Source organism: Oppia nitens, unplaced genomic scaffold (assembly GCF_028296485.1).
Source record: "Oppia nitens isolate AA-2021 unplaced genomic scaffold, nextdenovo-longstitch-racon4-pilon3 scaffold2_pilon_pilon_pilon, whole genome shotgun sequence".
Classification (NCBI taxonomy): Eukaryota; Metazoa; Arthropoda; class Arachnida; order Sarcoptiformes; family Oppiidae; genus Oppia; species Oppia nitens.
In genome coordinates, this window is record NW_026533210.1 from 5,258,376 (window position 1) to 5,280,434 (window position 22,059).

A 22,059-nucleotide genomic window follows, 5' to 3' on the forward strand; every position below is an offset into this window, starting at 1 on the left:
AAACTAGACATTAGTTTCAACAGTATTATCGGCTGAAGTAATATCCATAATATGAATGTGTGTCTCATCGTTGCCATTGCAATGATTTGTACCGATTGTCTTATGTTTGTTGTTCACAGTTGTCATCGTATTGTTTACGGTATCCAAACCCATACTAACAGTATTATCAGTTGAAATTGTAAAACAAATAGCTATTGATTTAAAACGTCTCTTAAAGTTTTCATTTAGCCAACAATAGATGAATGGATTATAACTGTCAATAGAAAAAAATTACAAAAATTTATTTTTAAAAAATATGTTTTATTTAAAAGCATTATTAGTTTTATTATAAAAATTATTTGTAAACAAACAATTCTAAATGTAAATAATAAATCACATATAAATAATATGAAATTAATTTAAATAATAATATTGTAAAATCATAGCTTATATAAAAACAGCTATAGCATTAAAAAAATTAATTTACTACTCAAATATTTATTATTGATAATTTTATTTTTTTTTCCTAAATAACATAGATTTATTAAGCATTAATATTTTTTATATTATTAAATATATCTTTCTATTAGTAATTATAAGAAATACATAATATATAATTGTGTTAATCTAATAAAAGTTACGCATATTTACGTCATAGTAAATACTGGTAGTATCATATGATATACTGCTATTTATTTATTTATATTGATTTTGCTAAAAATAATTTGCAAAAAATCATATTAAATATACAAAAATATAGTAAAAAAATTGTTTTAATATTTTACTTATTTTTTATATTAAAGATTCTATTTTATCTAACAGTTTATTAACTAAATGGCTTTTTTAAATAATTTTCAGTACAACTTATGTGAAGATAATTTAATAATATTGACTTAACTAAATAATTAACTATAATAATCACAGCTATATTGTATGGAAATTATGAAACATTAATAGTAAAAAACAAATAAAAAGATTAAATATTTATTAAAAAAATATGGATACTTTTTATACTTAATATTACATTTTTATTATGTTTGCAAAATACATGAATTCTAATTTACATGAAATTACTTTAATTCAATTATCTTTAACTTAATAAGTTATTATTAATTTTATCATATAATATAATGTACAAACAAACAAAAACATATGTAATAACAAAAAGTAATTTATGTTATTACTAAATTAGCTTATTTAATTAGCAAAAAAATAAGTAATTTTATATTCTAATATACTAATTAAATTTTCTAACATTTTTCCTAAATTAATTTTTAGGCAATCTTTATTATACACTTTAAAATGTTGTTTATTTTGCGGCTTATTTTTTTAAGTACAACTAAAAGTATACTTAAATTGTCAATTTCTTCAATGGTTTAATTGTTTAATATATAATAGTTTTTTTTAAATAACTAAACTTGTTTAATAAAAACATAGAAAATAAAATCTATAATAATAATCAACTGAGATTGAGTAATAATTTAATAAATTTAAAAATATAGTATAATATAATATATAGTAATTTTATTTTGTTGTTGTCTTAAATTTTGCATAATTAATGATTTGTAAAACCTTTTACTTAAAATCACAAATTATATGCTTATAAAATATTGTCTAATTTTATTTTATTTAATATGATATTGATTGAAAACGTTTAAAGTTAGAAAACTTATATATTATATTATGAGTAATTTTCTAAGATTTTTAATAATATATATATATTTATATAATACTGTATATATGTTTAACATAAAATATAAAAATAGATTTTATAAATACTGTACAGAATTTAATAAAAACAATTTTATTTTCACACATATACACACACACTTATAAATATTTTATAAATTCTATAGTATCTTTTATAATGTTATTATTTATAGTATTAAAAACAGTATAAATAATAAAATAATTTTTTATCATAAAAATGATAACACAAATTGAATTAAGTGCCACACTTTTCATGATATTAATGATAACACTTTATATAATAAATACTGAAAACGTGAGCAAATGATGAGATGCTATAAATTATTATATGATATTCACATTATATATATATATTAAATAATATGTTGAAAAAAAAATTATTTTCTACTCATATAATACTGTATCTAAACATTAAATAAAGTACCGTATATTCAAATTAAAGTTGACTAAATATTTTAGTTTAGTTTTTTTCATATTATAATAAATATTATTTTTTTATAAACTATGTGTTTCTAAATATTTGTTATAAATAATATTTCAAATAATTCAAACACATATTGTGTTTGTAAAACTGTTTTTATGTTGACATAAATTTAATGCAAAAATACTATATATATATATATATATATATATATATATATGTTTTTTATTATCCTTACAGATAAAAGACAGTTTTATTTATCAATTATAATAATCTAATTTAAATAAATAAAAATATTTAATTAAAAAAAACAAAATTATTATACATTATAATGTAAAATTGTTTATTTTTATTATTATCTTACAAATTAAATTTTAATGCTCCAAAAAATTTATATAATATTAAACAAATTATTTATTTTATTTTTTCTTTTGTTGCTTTTATATTATAACAATTTAATAGTACTGTATATTCAATATACAATTACAAAGTATACTAACTTATATGTATAAATTATATTATAAACTAAACTATTTAAGATATTTAAGAACATTAACACTTAATATTAAAATTTATTATTTGTTTTTAGTAAAAAAATACATTATTTACTTATACAAATGTATAATACAAATATAGTTGCATTTCACGTAAAATTGTAACACATTATGTTAAAAATTTATATCTCATTTTTTATATATATATATAATACTATAATAATTATATTTATTTAACTTTTATATTGTATTTATAAATTGCAAGAATTTTATCTAACAATTTTGATAATGTATTCAAATTTCTACATTTATTATTATTTTTATTACAATAAGAAGATATAATATATTTAATTGTCTGATTTTCCGAATAATTCATTCAATTATTTATAACAATAAAAATTTAGAAATTTCTAATAATATAATAGTATAGCTAATTAAATTATATGTTTATACTAAATTTTCGTATAACATTATTTATATAAAAACAGTAAATAAATTATATATTTATATTTATACAGGTTTTTACATTAATATCAATAAAGCAACTATTTTAGTTTTTTTCAATATAATGTTTAGCTAATCATAATATAACAAAAAACATTTTATGAGAATATATCAAATGTTAAACAAAAATATTTTAGTTAATCAATATTTTATTTGTAATTTTATCAAAATTTCAGATATAATATTACAAGAAAAAAATCTATCTAAAGTTTTTACTTATTAAATAATAATTAGGTATATCATATATTTCACAAATCAAATATATTATTTTTTTTAAAAATATATAACCTAAATAACATTTTATAAATTTCTAATTGTTTTTAAATTAATAATTATTTAAAAAATGTAGTCACACATGACATAAAATCATTTGCAATACATTTTTTATTTAATACATAATTTTATTTAGTTAATTAAGTATAGTTTTTAGTTAAAATATCTCAGTTTTATGATCATGAGTTTTTTTTAATTTAAAAAAATTATGTTAGATTAAAGTAAAATAAATTTTTTTTGAAAATACAATCTATGTCTATTTTAATAATTTAATAAAATAAGATAGTTAAATAAAGTTAAATTATTAGATTTCTAGTTTTTTTTATTAAATTTTTATTTCAAATGATTTTAATCAAATAAATTTGTTTTATACTATCTAGCTAGAAAAATTGAAAATATACTAGCTCATATTATATTTATCTATTATATATTTTAGATTCAAGTAACTAATAATATATATATATATATATATATATAATATATATTATATACTACAGTATAATATAATAAATTTACTGTCAATTTTGTTTAGCAAATCTGTTTTCTATTGACAGAAAATCTTTATCTATTTTATTAAATAAAAAATGTTTTGACTATTAATCTTCTTTAGTATAATATTTTATTAAAAGCTAATAAAATATAGAAAGAAAAAAAATCAGTAAAACATACCAAACACTGGACATCGCAAACCAGTGACAGAGAAAAAATATGGTTGAATTGAATGGCTGGACATTGAATGCCGTCAACAGTAAGAATAGGTTAAGCGGTAGCCAACAGACGGCAAAAACAATGACCACTATTATCAACATTTTTATGCGACGCTTCTTACGCCTGATTAGTGAAATGCGGTGACACTCGGTATGTGTGCCCACAATCTCTTTGCGCCACAAAAATAGAGATATACGGACATAGCATATGAATGTCAATAGGATTGGCAACAAATACTGGGTCATCAATGATAGTATAGTGTATTTCCGATTAAACATCTCCCGGGGCTCCGGATAGACCACTCGGCACCGTTGAATTTCGGTCAACTCTAGACTAAGTGGTTCTACGCTATTGTAGATGCCGTGGGGTATCGAAAATATTGCCGAAAGCGTCCAAATGGCTAACAAAATACCGGCAAATGGGAAACATCGGTTGCAATACGTATTGCCATTCATGTGTGTATTGAACAGTAAACTCTTGTAGCGCTCGATGGCTATAAACATCATTGTTAGCGATGAACAGTGCACTGATGTCGACTGTATAAACGGCACCAACACACACAATGCCTGTCCAAATGGCCAGTTAGCTAAAACAAACCGTGCGATGTTGAACGGTATGTTAACGGTTGTCATCAATAGGTCACTGATGGCCAGATTAGCAATTAATATGTTTGTTGTTGATAACGATCGGCGCCTTTCGTACACCACTTTACAGACCAATACATTGCCGACAAGCGAAACAATTACTAATATAGAGTAACTTATAATTAGTATCAGATTTTTGCGTCTTTCGTGATAGTCTTCATAATTATCGGTCATATTTTTAATCCAGTCGTACAGCGATGAGTTGCTTAACATACCGGTGCTATTATTATTATTATCATCCATTGTTAGTATTATTTGGCCCGATATGCCACAAGCGATCAATTTTTTTGAATCAATTTTGTTGTTATTGTTGAAAATAATTTAATTTTCCAGATCAGTTATATGTACTTATATATAAAAAAAATGTTTTTTTAACAGTACAGTACTTTGAATTTAACAGTAATTGCGAAACAAATATAAAAAATATAATAAGGATTAGAAAAAATATTAAACATTATTATAAAAAGACAAATAATAAACTAAAAAATATATAAATAGTTTAATCATTTGCTGAAATAAGTAAAGTATTTGTCAACAAAATGTTTGTAAATCTTTTAAATCATTTTTTTAAAATTTTATTTATTTGTGTACAATATTTAGTGTTCAATAATATACATATATCCTAATGTATATACATATATATATACTGTATATATACTGTATATATCCTATATATTGTAACTGAAAAAATTAAATATTTAAGTAATCTTTAAATGTTTTCATAAAAAACTATATAATTTATTTTACATTAAATCAATAAATAGATTATTTACACAAAATTAAAATAGATTTTTATACAAAATACAGTTTTTGATGTACTTTTTTTTAAACTAAAATTTAAATTATTTATATTTTACAAATGGGATTTTAAAATACTAATAAATAACTAATTCATTTAAAAATATCAAAAATTAATAAATAAACTGCTATTTTGATAACTTTAGTCAATAATATACAGTACAGAATATAATTTATATATATATTAATATATACTGTTTATATAAACTGTTAAATAAGATCATACTATGATTTTAGTCTAGACTTATATACTGTATGTTTGCCAATAGCACTGGCAGGTAGTTAAGGCATCTGCGCGTCTAAACTAGTGTTTCCTTATATTGTTATTTATTTTATTTTTTTTTTTAAATAGATGACAATATTCACATTCAATAATAAAATAATCTATAAACAGATAGTATATAAGCATTTAATCAAATTATTTATGATATATTTGTTGTTGTTATTAACTGTAATAGTATATTGAAAATTGTATTATAATTATAACATATAATAACTAGTATATGAAATATCAGTATATAATTTAGAAATTGATCAAGAATACATATTTATATTATGATATATTTTTATGTCTAAAAATAATTTTTGTAAATAAAAATATAAATTTAATTTAGTATATTATAAATAATTTTAATTTATCAAATAAAATGTCAAGAATTGTTATAAATTACATTCCAATCAACTTTTAAATTAATTTGAGAATAAAAGTATTTAATATATATATATATATATATATATTATAATATATAGTAATTAACTTTTATGTTATACTTAAACTCAATATATGAATAATTGTTAAGTAATTATTTAGTAATATATTTTTGATGACAAAAGCTACTAAATAATTAAAAGGTTGAAAAAATATTCATTACATAGAAATAATAGATACAAAACTTATAGAGATTCAGTAATTTACAAAAAAAAAATTGTTTTATAACTTATACAGTATTTTTATTATTATTACTACTAACTGACAACTATTATTAAAATCATTAAAATACTACAAGTATTCAATGTAATAAAAAAATGGAGTAATTTTATTAAAAAAATTTATATGAAAATATATATATAGTTTAAGTAAAACAATGAAAAAAGTATGTCTAAAAAGTAAACAACTTTGAATTTATTATTATCTATTTAATAGTAAATTATAGTTTAAAAATATAATTTTTAAAAACTAATTTTTTATTAGAATTGATTTAAAAATTAACCATGTTAAGTTCAATTTTTCTTGTAAATCATGAAAAATTATTAAATGTATTTATATTAATAAAATTAAAAAAATAATTTTAGCTATCATTAAATAGTTTTGAAAATGACTATAAGTAAGAACTTTATAAAAATTGAAATGTTATATAAAATATATTATCAAAATATTTTATAAAATCGGAAAATTGTTTAGTACTAATAATAAGAACAATATATCACTTTATTAAAAAAATTAAATAATTATATTAAATATAGATTTCATTAATTTAATATATTCTTAGATTAAATAACTAAATAATAAATGTACTGTATAATAAAAATGTTAGTTTATAAATAGGTAAATATTAATATACAGGGTTTCACCATTCTATTTCAATGTAGTTCAAAACTATTTCACAAGTAAACATATTTATTTCACTCTGAACAAATATATTTCAATAGTAAACGTATTTATTTCATTGTGAACACAGCTATTTCAAAAGTAAACTTATTTATTTCAATACTCTTGCTTTAGTGCAATATCTAACAAACTTTTGTTTATTGTTTACAAATGTATTTAATATTAAACCTTTAAAATAAACATTTTATTTACTAAAAAGAGTGCAAAATTTTAATAATCTGAAATTTTTAATAAACTATAAGTTTTAAAATGTTTAATAAGTATTAAATGTATTAAAATAAAGCATACTTTGGAGTATTGAAATAAATAAGTTTACTTTTGAAATAGCTGTGTTCACAATGAAATAGATACGTTCACTATTGAAATATATTTGTTCAGAGTGAAATAAATATGTTTACTTGTGAAATAGTTTTGAACTACATTGAAATAGAATAGTGAAACCCTGTAATATTATATTTACTCTAGAAAATTTCTATTAATTTATTTTATTAATTTCAAATAATCAAAATTATAACAATAACAAAAAATAAATATAATATGTATTACGTTATTTTTTAAGATCATCATTAAATTATACCAATTTTGCTGAAAATATAAATAATTATTTATATGAACATAATTATTGCATAACAAAGTTTGCATATTTATAATACAGTATTAATATAAGTATTAAATTTACGCGAAATTAATTAATTGGACTATTTTTTATTGTAATTCTCAGACATAGTCTAGAGTTTTGTTTACTATTTTAAAAATATCGAAAAACTTATTTAAGAAAATATGATAATTATATTTTTAATTTCAAAGTTTTAATATCCAAATTTAAAGTATCATTTTTTGTAAGCAATAATTATTTTAAGTATATTTTTTTGATATTTTAATATTTAAGTATTAAATTTCAATATATTATTAAAATTCTAATGTTTATGTCTAAAAAATAGGTAGTAGGTGGAGTAGTACTAATGATAATAATATAATTTTGTTATTTAGTTTATCTAACAAATTAATGACTAAATAATCATATTACCAAAAAAATTAGATATTATGGTATTATCATTTATTTTATTATTGGTTACCTGTATATTACAAAAGTTTCATTTATTTCCTGATTCCTAAGAATTTCTAGTATATCAATGACTCTAAATGTTAAAAAAAATCTATTATACTATTTGAAAAACATATGTTATATCAAATTATTTATTAAGTCATATATAGTAACATTAAATTTAATCGATTCATATTTATTTAAAAAAATATTTAATAAGTTTTGTGCTAATTATTTAAGTTTAGGTACAGTTTATTTGAATAATATAATTAAATAACATATATTTTTTGTTTCTATTAATGAAGATAATTAAATATTTTATTTATTTCCCGGAAAATTGGAGTGAATTTGTTCACAACTCTAGTCGTTGTATATATTATGTTGTTTGACAAGTGATTCAATCTATAGAAAAAACTAATTTTATAAATAAATTATAAAATAGTTTATTAAATGCAATTATTTTCTGCAGTATCAAGGTGAATTAATAAATTCTAAATAATTGTATGTTTGTTTATGAATTAAATTGATCGTTGATTAAAAGTATTGATTGTAATTTTTTCATTTCAAGGTCCAATTTTACTAAAAAAAATCCAGGCATTGATTTTACATTATATATATATATGATTCTATAGATTGTACAGATACTGTATATCAATATATCACTTTTTTAGATGTAACAAAATTAATATTATGTTTCAAATTAATAACATAATTTTCAACATTTGATTTATTTTATATAGAATTTAATGTTATTTTGTGTTGAGTGATACAATTAAATAATAAAAAGTGATACTATCTATCTATATGTTGGTATTAATACATAAACATAAGCAGAATTTTATTGAACACAAGTAATATTATAAACTATATTTGTTTTTTTCATTTATTTAATTTATATAATATATATTATATTAGATCTATATTTTAATAAATTTTTAATAGATTTTTCTATTTGATAAACAATAATAAATTATTGACGTATTGATGTTAAAATTATTTAAAACCTATTATTAATAATAAATTTTTAAGTAAAATAAAAAGAGTTTTTATATACGTTTATTATTATAGTATTGTTAATATTGAATTCATTGGCATCAATGTTGTTGTCATGTATTTTATTTCTATATATTTATTAATTATGTATTGAATCAGAGGCTTTAGATAATTGTTTTTAATTAATGCATGATTTATAATATATAATTCATTAGTTAACAATTCATTAGTATTATAATAAGTAAATGGTTTGGCTATAAATAGTGTTGGCAAAAAAAGAGAAATTTATAAAATAATAGAGAAATTTCTAGAAAGTTTCTAAAAGAAATTTCTATTTATGGGATCCCCATGGTTAATTTTGTTTTCTCGATATTTGTTATCTTTAACATTGTTTTTATAAGTAATATTTAAATATTATTAATAGTATTTTAATTATTAATTAAAGTAAAAAATTTATTTATTTAATTATATTAAACTATGATATAATAAAATGGTGAATAAAATTTTACAAAACTGATAAAATTATAATTATTTATATAGGTATCCCATTTGTATAATATAGTATTATACAGTAATCTACATTATATAGTATAATATTATATGTATAGTATTATATGTCTCATTAATATATTTATAGTTTTACAATATCTATAGATATGGGGATCCCATAGTATAACAAAAAAGTTAAATTTCTATAGAAATTTATTCCTGAGAAACTTTCTAGAAACTTTCTCAGGGAAATTTATTAGAAACTTTCTATTTGCCCATCTCTAGCTATAAATGCTTTTAATTATTTGGCAGCAAATAATTGCAAGAATGTAATTAAATATAATGTTTATTATATAATAAATATTACATTTAGTTTTTCTTATAACTACAATATATATATACTGTGTATTAAATTGTATTTTTATTTATTATAGATATGTGTATTACTGAAACAGTATTGTCCACTAAAATACATCAGTTTTGAGATGACTTACGTTATCTATTGTTTAAGTAATAAAATAATTATGTGCTAAAACAACGAAAAATCATTGAATAAAATTTAAAATAAATATTAGTCTATTACACAAATTTTATAAAACTTAAATTTACATTGTGTTAAAACTAATTATTGGTGCATTATATTTTTATAAATTTTGAAATTTATTTGGAAAATAATTTATATAAATATATTTGTAAATTATTACTAAAAAAATAGTAAATTAATATAATGTTAATTAAAAAAGACCTAATTTAACAGATTTCATTATAAAAAATAATTTTAAAAACTACTAAATTATTAAACCAAATATATAATAAATTTTTGATAATGAATGGATTTTTTTTTAAATATTGATTATATTTATTAAAGCAAAAATAATAATAAAATTTATTTACATATCTATTTATGATATTCATTACTGTAATAGATTTATTGTTTATTTAAATTTTATTATTGTAAATTTATTAATACTCAGCTTTTTAGTATTAAACAAATTGTAATTTATTTACATAAAATAATTGGCTCATTTTTTATTTAAATTTTTTTAACTAACAAATATTTTACAATTATCATTGATTTAGAATATGTTGAAATATCTAATGATTATTATAGACTTTATTTTATAATATTAAAAAAAATTAATGTAAAAACAAAACCATATCAAATTATTTGTTCAATTTAAAAAAAAATACAATATCTAAAAAGTTTTATTAAGCAATAATTTGTACCTTATTTTTATTTGTTATATAATCTAGATATAAGTTTTCTAAATATTAGATATCATTTTTTTCGTTAATATTTGTTTTGGATATATAGACTTTTATTACTTAAAATAAAATCTATGATTATTTCAATTTTTATAGCAATTAAATGTCATCGAAATAAAGGTTAAATTTAATAAAATAAGAAAAATAGATCAGTAATGCCAATAATACTATAATATAATACTTAAAAAAAACCTTTTTAAGCTACAATAAATAAAGTAAAAAAAATATTTTTTTTAAATTTAATTTCTATAAATCAGATTACATAAAATATGATGTAAATTTAACATTATAAATTGAATAAAGATAAATATATAGATAAATTCATTGTATAATAAGCTTATTCAAATTAATGGCATTAAATGCACTGTAATTCTATTGTATATTTTTAACTAAAAAAATATTTATTTATAAGATTTTAGAAACTTTAATAACTAAATATGATTGATCTTGTTAATATGATATAATGTTAAAATAATATTCTATTTTTAAAAATTTAACCTAGATGTTCTTTATATAAATCTAATATAAATTATAGTCTATAATACAATAATACAATAATTAATAAGACTTTTTACATAATATTATCAATATATTATATAGTATTTTATTTAAATATATAAATTGATTGCTTGTAACGTTTTTGCACTAAATATTATAGCAATACATTGTAATCATATGTTTAGCACTAAATGTAGAAATGAATTACATATACAAAAAATTATTTTATAAAATTTAGATAATATGATATCTTATATTTAAAAATTTTAATTTTATAATAAGTTGTTTATTTAATAATCATAAAATATTAATTGTGACAAATGTTTGTCAAATGATTGATAGTTTTTTATTGTCATAATTATTTGAATACTTTTTTCAATGACACTCTAATAGGATTGCAAGCAATCTATCTCTATATTAATATCTTTATTTTAAATTTATTAAATTTATTAATAATAAGCTGCCATCTAGTATTGTAGATTATTACATTTATTTATTTAATAATTTTTTTAACTAACTTTGAAATACTGTAGTTTATAATAATAATAATTTTTTAATATATTTTTTTTAAAAAAATAATTAAATTTAAATATTCTTGATTTAAATAAACTTCATTTACATTATAAGTTACTAAATGTTTTTATAATTTGAAGTATATAATAAACTAAAATAATTATAATCAATCTATTTGAATAATATAAATAAGTACAAATTTAATTATTAAAAATTATATTTAATAAATTATGTTATCTATTAATATCAATTACATTATTAGTTAAGTCAAATAAAATTATATTATAATTGATTAAATTTATCTATTGTAAGATATATTAGTAGTTTTTAATTTTTTTGTTGTAATTTACAGAATTTCTAAAAAATGAAGGCTACTTTATTTAAAATAATTATAATCAATCAATTGAAAATGCTAAACAGCTTTAATAAAATTAATTTTTTAAAAATAATTTTATTATTTTTTTTAATTTTAATATTCTATTTTTTATCCATTAATAAACTTATATACACTAAACAATAAATTCAATTATCTACTAACACTTAATACTAACAATAAATACCCACTTAATAACATTTACACTTAACAATTCACCCACTTATTACCTATACCCACTTACTCACTTATTTAAAAAATATTAATGTATGTAATTGATAAAATTAAAAAAATTTACTATTATATTTAAAACATCTTCTATTTAAAAAATATATAATTATTTATAAAATTTTTATATTTTTAATAAATTGCAAACACATACACACACGTTTCAGTACAAGCTTTCAATGATTGTTAAAAATATTTATTTTTCCAAATTTTGTTTTATTTTAGTCATTTAGTATTATTAAGTTATTATTATTAAATAAAAAAAATTATAAATTAAAATAGATTTTTAAAAATTTAATTAAATAAATTTAATAAATTTTGTTTAAATTAATCATAATTTAAAAATTTTATTTTTATATGATACTTAATTTAGTATCAAGTTTTATAATCATTATCTTATAGAAATTTGGAGTATTATATGGATAATAATGATAATAAATACATTAATTATTAATATTTAAAATATATAATATATGATATTTTTCTTGATTTTAGTGTCAATTTTAATTTATATAATTATTATAAAAATTGTGTCAGTTATCATTAAAAAAAACTTAATTCAAGACAAATGATTTATTTGATTATAAGAGAAATACAAAAGAAATTTTTTGATTAAATAGAAAATTATAACTAATTAAGATTTCATTTTTATAATTACTGAGAAATGTTTATTTGTTAAATATTTTAAATTTTATTTAATATATAAATGTAATAATTTATTAATATTTATGATATCATTTAATTACATGTTATATTTGATGTTAACTCATAAATTATTTACTTATTTAAATATTATTATATTCGTGTGCATTAAGCTTATAACTGAATATAATTTTAGTGTCTATTTTACTAATTTACTGACTGTCCACTTAAAATAGTCGACTACAGGCTGAGTAATAGTAGTAGTAGTAATAGTAATAGTAGTAGAAGTAGTAGTAGTAATATCTCTACTGTAAACATAATTTATATTTAAGGTACAGTGTCTCCAGTGTATGGACTCAACACTTGTAAAACTAAATATAATACTTATATAATATATTATTATTACTATTATATGTCTAGTCATATGCAGTGTTTGCGCAAAACGGTATCCAATAATTTCATGTTATAATAAATAGAGTAATATTTTTATGTATATACAGAGTAATAATGCTAAACAAAAATTTTTTATTGATATAAGAAATTATATATTAGACATACAACTCATACAACTTTTTATTGCAATCAATATCATTTTTTTTTTATACAGTAGTTGTCTGTAAACGTGAAAGTGTTATATTTTTCAAATAAATTGTTAACTTATAGAAAATAAATTTGACATTTTTACAACTTATTTTTTTATAGATATATATTGATAAATAATATATATTTATAAAAAAGGTAAAAAACTAAATTATGTAAATAATATAAATCAAATTTATCAAATATTATTTTTTTTTTAAAAATTGTAAATATGGATGAAAACTTTACATCCTTAATAAATTCAAAAACATCGGGTCTTTTATTAAATACCGTAAACCCGTTATTAATTGAATACTTGAAAAATGTTGATCACTTTGATGACGACTATCAACTGAAAAATACCATAAAATACTTTATATTAATGACATTATATATATTGATATTTTTGACTTCAATTATCGGAAATTTATTAGTTGTAAAAGTGATTATTAGTGGACACACCACTTGTTCGCTGACAAACACATTGATAGCTAATCTGGCAATTAGTGACCTATTGATGACTGCGGTAAATATACCTACAAATATCATACGATTTGTTTTGGACAACTGGCCATTTGGTCAGTTTATGTGTGTTTTAGTACCGTTAGTTCAGTCAACTTCAGTGCATTGTTCGTCCATTACAATGATGTTTATAGCCATCGAGAGGTATCGTATATTAGTTTGCAATTTACATCCAACACATCGCACCTATATATGCGGTCAAACCGTATCAATGTCTGTCATATTGGCAATCATATGGTTTGCTTCGGTAATCATATCGATACCGCACGGCTTTTACAATAGACTAGTCAGTGACCATCTATTGACCCGATGTCGAGTAGTATATCCAGAACCGGCTTTAGTGTACCGACAAAGATGGACAGTATTGTCATTTTTGAGCCAATATCTCATACCTATACTATTTACGAGTTTGTGTTACGTGAGAATCAGTTTGTTTTTATGGCGTCGAAAGACAATTGGTGTCATCAGTGAGATTCATAAGACACAGATGGTTAGGATTAAGAGACGACGGATCAAAATGTTGGTTCTGGTGGTCACGGCTTTTGCCATTTGTTGGTTTCCGTTAAACGTCTACCACTTGTTGACCGACTTTGATATTATTGACTACTCGTTGACTATATTTTTTATTGTCCACTGTTTTGCAATGTCTAGCGTTTGGTTAGTATATAAAATACATCTATCTATAAATTATATGATATACTAAATACTTTATGTGTTTTATATATATGTGTGATATTTATTATTTTCACTCTCATTAGTTATTTTTAGACATTTTTTGCTGTTTATATTTTATCAATTTACAGCAGCTTTTTATGCAGTCTTTTTTAAATCTAAAGTTTTTTTTACAAAAAATACTGTAGATTTTATTTATTTTTTGTAGAAAATTTATTTTCAATGTTTTTCTCAACTAAATTGAATTAAAAATTATTTTCTAAACTAAGAATTATTTGGTTATTTATTTATATCTAAATTCTCAGTAAATTTGATATATATATATATATATATATATATAGATTAGAAATAATATATATAAGTTAAATTTATTGGATTATATGATCTGTACTATCAGATAAAACTTAGTTTATTTTTAATATATTATATTTTTGTATTAGTTTAATGTATTTTATTTAATTATTTAACCATAAATAGCGATTATAAATATATAGACATTATTTAAATGATTATTGAACGCATCATCAATTTATATTGTAATTTTTTTTATAAAGAATAAAATACAAAACAAAATAAATCTGATAACATTTTTTTTTATTATTAAAAAAATAAATATTCAAAGATATTAAATTTTTATTATTAAGAGTTAAGATTTATATAGTTTTATATAAATACAAACAGTATATACTTTAATACATATTTACAATTATTATGTTAATACATGATTTTGTGAAAATAATAGAGATAAATAATTAATTTAAATTTGTAAATAAACTGTAAATAATTAATAATTGGCTTAGGAATTTATATATTTAATAAATAATAAATTTTTTAATGGATTAAATACTATAATTGACTATTAATATACTTTATAAAATATACATTTATTTATTTTTAATAAATATCTATTGTATGACATTGTCTTACTATAGTTACAATCCATTCATATACTGTTGGCTTAACAAACGATTCAAAGAAAAAGTAAAAAAATTATTGTTTTGTGTATCAACTCATACAAGAGTTAGCGGTGACGGCCAACAAAACGTTGTGTCCCTACCTATGAACACATACTTCGATGTCGTCGACTGTGTTGTTGCCGCCGATGAGGAACTACAGTCAGATGTCGGTGCTGTTAATGAATCTGAATTTAACAATTGTCGCGATAATTAATAATCAATTATAAATTATATTAATTGTAATTTAAATAATTTTTTTTAAAAAAATATATTATATCAATATTAAAAATTTTTGCTATATTAACAAAAATGATAATTTACAATATTTAATGTTAATGTAAATTCTTAATAATAATATCTAATGCATTTAATAAAGAAAAAAAATTATTTAAAAATATAATATATAAACTAATAAAAATAATTATATCAATACTATATATAGTTTATAAAAATTATAAAGCATCTAAAAATTGAAGTAAGTTTTCCTATTCCCAAATGATCAAAAAATAAACTATATAATTTTCAGATAAAATTTTTATTTTATTTTTTTTAATTAAATTATTATTTTATTAGCTTAATAAAATGCTGCAAAAATTATCTTAAAATTAAAATCATAAAATTATAAAAATGTCATATTATTCACTACGGATTTACTTAATTATGAATATAAATAAATTAAATATAATAATAATAATAATAATATGTATGATTGCGGAATTGGTATCTGCAAACAAATTGACTAGGGCAATTAAAATATGCATAATTCTAGGATAATTATTAATGTAAAAATTTATATATTTATTTGGACTAAAAATAACTTTATTTGGTTTAATTATCTTATATTATTATTATTATTAGAAGTTACCTAAATTATAAAAATAAATTTATTAGCAATAGTTAATATATTATAATAAAAAAATGCATGATTTATTAAAATAGTTATATTTTGTTACAAATTTGCTAAATAAAGCACTATTTTTAGTAAAATTTATTTTTAAAAAACAGTTATTAAATACCAACTCTTAAGTTCTACAATAGTATTAATACTATTTCAAACATGTATTGACTTATGTTAAGAAAAGTGTTTGCAAATTAATTTAAGTCTAGCATTTGGCTCATAGCTATTCAATGGCTATAAAATTACAGTCAATTGATGTATAGTAATCCGATTATATATATATACCTAATAATAATTGAATCGATTTTTATACAATATAACAAATTTTCATATATTTTTGTTAGATATAAATTTAATGTCAAAACTGTAATTTCTGGTTTAGATAATTTGTTTTTAGTGTTTTTTTTAAATAAATGTAATTTAATTTATGGTATCTGATGAAAATTTTTCAAACAATTTATTATAAATGCATATTATTTAATTCAAATTAGCAACAAAATATTGTATTTAAAAAATAAATTATAAAAGCACTATAGTAATAAAATAAGATATATAAGATTAATAAAAATTAATTAATAGTATTACATAATTTATATAAAATCTCATTAAAATTCTATTTTTTATTTAATTAAAAAAAATAAAATAATCATTTTTTGTAAGTTAATTAATTTTATTTTGCTATGATAATTTCTATTGTTATTTATAAATACAATTTTTAGACATTATCGATTATTTAGACATTAAGAAATTTATTATAATAATAAATATTAAAAAGTAATTGGATACATAACAAATAAGTTATTATTATAGATAAGAATAATAATTATAATAATAATAACGAACTAATATTGTATTACTTATTAAATTAAATTATTAAATTTATAGATTATTTATAAATATAATAAATTATAAAGGTTTATAAACTGTACATCAAATAATCAGTTTATTCAAATATTTGCAATAAATAATATATACTAATATGTATATTAGGGTTGCAAGACGTCCTCAATTTGGGAGGAATGTCATCTGATTTTTGTTGTATAAAACAAGTCTCTGAATGACTAATCTTATGAAATTTGAAATGAATTTTTACTCTACTTTTATATTTTCATATTAGTAGTTACAAACATACATAATTAGTGTAAAATTATTATATAATAAGGTGGTAACAATTAACAAAATACATATTTAAATTAATTGATAAATCATTAAAATGTTGAAATTACTATTTTAACAATAGCAGTATTAAATTAATTTTTTTGTCCACTTTAAACCAATTTAACGTCTAGTTAAATAAAACTATTTTATGTCATAAAACTGAGATATATTAGAAAATCTTTAAAAATATTAATTTTATAAATAAATTATTAACTATCCTACGATTGCCATTTCATATTTTTCAAATATCTTCTATCTTCAAAATTTAATCTAGCAACCCTAATATATATACTGTATATATATATATATATATATATATATATATATATATATATATATATATATATATATATTGAATACACTAATTAAGATGCTTATATTTTGTAATTATGTAATTTTCATAAAAATCATGTATTCTAATTATACTAAAATATTTTAAATAATAAATTAATAATTGTTATGATTAATATCTATATATATATATATATATATATATAGTACAGTATAAGAAGATTAATATAAATTTATTTAACATATTATGTATATTTTGAAAAATTTCATGACTTATGTATTGTAAATATAATAAATAATTAATGAATAAATTTGTGTAATTAACAAATATAAATAATTTATTAAAATTCATTATTATTATTTAGTACATTACTATTGTTCAAATATAATAGTATATATATATTTATTTTTGACATACTGAATTTTTAATAATATAATTAACTTAATAATTGTATTTTTAATGATTTTTTTTAAAGATTACATTTTTAGTTAAAATAATTTTTTCATTGTTATTATTATTATTCAAATACTACTTAATTATGTTTTTTTAAAAGTAAATAATTTTACATATAATGTATTTCACAAAATAATATTAAATTTTTTAAAACAATTTTTTTTAATAAATTAGTTTATATTATTATATTTATTAGTTATATATATATTTAGTTGCGTTTATATCTGAAGCCTTCATCATATAAAACACAGTCCTTATAGAGCTGTACTGTCGACTCCATACCTATGCCGTTGACTAACGCAAACTTATCAATGCCTAGAAATTTAATAATAAAATAAATTAATTATTATTTTAACAATTTAATAGATTTAAATAAATATATATTTATATTTTTAACAAATATGAATTTAAGTTTTATTCACATTATTTTCTTTCTTTTTTATTATATAATATTAAATAAAACAAAATAATTTTCAGAAAAGTTTTAATATAAAATTTTATGTAACTTTTATTTTTAATTTAACTATATATATATTATTTAGATGTTTGCAAAAATATAAACTATATGAACAAATCATTACTATAACTGTTTTATATTAAACTGTATAGAGTATAACATTACAAAAATACATGTATAAATATATATATTTAATAGACACTTACTATGATACACATCTACATAAAAAAATTGTATCAAAATATATATTAGTATATAATATAATTATATTATATAATCATATAAAGTATAATACTGTATACAAATATTATAACATCTAATTAATCTAAAATATAACATCTTAATTATACCGAATCTATGTAATACAAAAAATACAAAAATTAAATTATTTACTGTAAAGTAAGAAAAAACATTAATTATATATAAAAATCTTATTAAAAATAATTAAATTATATAAAAAACTATATATTATTTATAAGCTATATTTAAGATAATTATTTTTTTTAAGATTTATATCAATTGGTAAAAACCTTTGTGTTTGTGAATGCCATCCATGAGTGCCACGCATACAGACTTTGGCGGCAAAACTTTTGTCACTTTTGTATCACTTATTGTCGCCGATGAAGACGTGTACTGACATAAAGATATTAACATCAGATAAGTCATACAATAATAGGATATGATTTGATTTGACGGCCGATACATCCCAATCAATGACATAAATATATAATATATTTGTTGACAATTTTTGTTGTCTCCGATTATATCTGATAGTATCATATCATACATCCGTTATCAACATTTTATTTGATTCAAATGGTAAAAAATTTTTGGGTAAGAGCTGGGAATTTAAGTTATTTATATTTTTTGTTTTGTTTTGTTTTTGATATCTATGATAAAAAATATAGTGATCAACTAAAAATATTTTATACCTTGATTTTATTTATATAAAAAAAATATAATGATATCAATAAAATGATGTGATCATATATATATATAGTATAATACATTAGCTTTTATTTTTTTACATTGAGTTTACAATAATTTCAAAAATAGTTAAAATATTTAGTCACCGTATTTTTAAAATAATATTATCTAAATTATAAATATCTTCTTTAAAACATTATATACAGTAATTAGATATACAGTACTTAATAGATAATTGTAAATCAATTAAAAAACATAAATATTAAAAAGTTGCTTTCTTATTAACTTTTCAAATTAATATTATATTATTTTTTTAAATAATAAGACGAAAACAACATTTATAAATATATTTTTAAAATTCTAGAAAATAAAACTTTTTTAAATGAAATATTTATTGAATTATTTTAGAGAAACTAATTTTAATTGACATATTTTTTTAGTTGAGTAATGTATAGTCAATATAAAGTAATAAAAGTAAGTATGATTTACAATTTATAAAAATAATTATTTATCAAACTTATCTACTTTAAAAAATTTGATATACAATTTTTTTATTATAAATATAGCTATAATTTTACTTAATTAGTATTATAAAGAATATATAATATATAGTATTATATTAGCATTAATAGCATATAATAAAAAAAAGTTATTTAGGAAGAAAATAAGTTTCTTAATGGATTTTAATTCAAATATATTATTTGTTCAATAATTTAATATAAATGATTACAATTTAATGATTTTATAAGATTAATGAAATTTTTATAAAATGTTTAATTCAATCTTATGATGTTGAGTTCGAATCCACTAATAGACATCAAATTATTGTTGAATAAATACACAGTGTTTTTGGTCTATTGATTTGGACTATTGCTGATGACATTTCATTGCTTAAGTCTCCTATTCAACAATTGTTACATTGAATTGGTTTAACTTTACATTACATTGTCATTATATTACCGTTTCAAACAATAATCCACTGAAACATACAGTACTAATCTGATTGGTTTTAATTGATTCGTTAAAAATATATTGACTAAATAATTAACAAAAATTGAGACTATTAAACAATATGTAATACATATTATGTATAATAAAATAGTATTTCATTTATATTCAGATATTACATCATGTAATACATAAATGTACTTGATTAAAATTTGATTTTTTGATATAAAAGTATTGTTTAATAATATTTAATACTTTTTAACTTTTTTAACTTTAATCTAATATCTAATAATTGGATATTGATTTGTGTTAATTACAGATTTTTTAAATATAAATATGATATAATTATGTTTTTATTTTACCTTTATTTTATAAAACTATATATTTTTACTGTTTTATAGTTTTCTTTATTAAACTAAATAGAAATAATAAATTAATAATTATAATATATTATAGTAAAATTTTGTAATATATTAATAAATCATAACAAAACTTACTAAATTATTACAAAATACCTTATATTACGCAACAATATGTTGACATTTCAATAAATAGCAATTAAAATAATTATTTTGTAAAAAAAGATATTATTTAGTTAAAAATTTAATTAGCTAAGCAAACATATTTTGTTAAAAACATTTACAATGTACTGTATGTAAATACTACATACAGTATATATATTTATATATTTGCACAGTATATTAGTTTACTATAATTTTTTTTATATACAGTATATAAAATGACCTCAATTTGTCTTATATTACGGCAACAATCGATGCACATATGCACAGGAATTTCAGTTAATAATAATTTTTATGTTTAAAAAAACATATTTTACATATACCTACCTATTTGTATATCGTATTGTATAATAATATCATAACTTAATGGTAGTGTAGTTGTTGTTGTATTATTTACAATAGTAATTTTCAATGACGTTTTTGTATTTGACATGGATGTTAACATAAAAAAAGTTATTGTTAATTTTATTGTTAACACTTTAACACTTT

General features: G+C 18.1%; 2 protein-coding genes across 2 annotated transcripts; one reads left to right on the plus strand and one right to left on the minus strand.

The window, feature by feature from the left end:
• Positions 1-3: 3 nt before the first annotated feature.
• On the minus strand, positions 4-4,976 carry LOC128955818 (G-protein coupled receptor 83-like). The gene is made up of 2 exons (XM_054301495.1): positions 4,051-4,976; positions 4-253 (listed from the first exon to the last, which is right to left on the minus strand). Exons 1-2 carry the CDS (start codon positions 4,974-4,976, stop codon positions 4-6), a joined length of 1,176 nt encoding a protein of 391 aa, XP_054157470.1.
• A 9,022-nt stretch (positions 4,977-13,998) lies between these two features.
• On the plus strand, positions 13,999-16,130 carry LOC128955819 (G-protein coupled receptor 83-like). The gene is made up of 2 exons (XM_054301496.1): positions 13,999-14,945; positions 15,893-16,130. The coding sequence occupies exons 1-2, from the start codon at positions 13,999-14,001 to the stop codon at positions 16,128-16,130; spliced, it is 1,185 nt and encodes a 394-aa protein (XP_054157471.1).
• Positions 16,131-22,059: the final 5,929 nt, after the last annotated feature.

What these genes read in the sequence shown, in the direction of transcription:
- LOC128955818 (XM_054301495.1), bottom strand. Translation starts at nt 4,976, where the DNA reads ATGGATGATAATAATAATAATAGCACCGGTATGTTAAGCAACTCATCG. An exon ending in TTTGCGATGTCCAGTGTTTG is followed by an intron (nt 254 to 4,050) that starts GTATGTTTTACT and finishes TTCTATTGACAG; the next exon opens with TTATAATCCATTCATCTATT.
- LOC128955819 (XM_054301496.1), top strand. Translation starts at nt 13,999, where the DNA reads ATGGATGAAAACTTTACATCCTTAATAAATTCAAAAACATCGGGTCTT. An exon ending in TTTGCAATGTCTAGCGTTTG is followed by an intron (nt 14,946 to 15,892) that starts GTTAGTATATAA and finishes GTCTTACTATAG; the next exon opens with TTACAATCCATTCATATACT.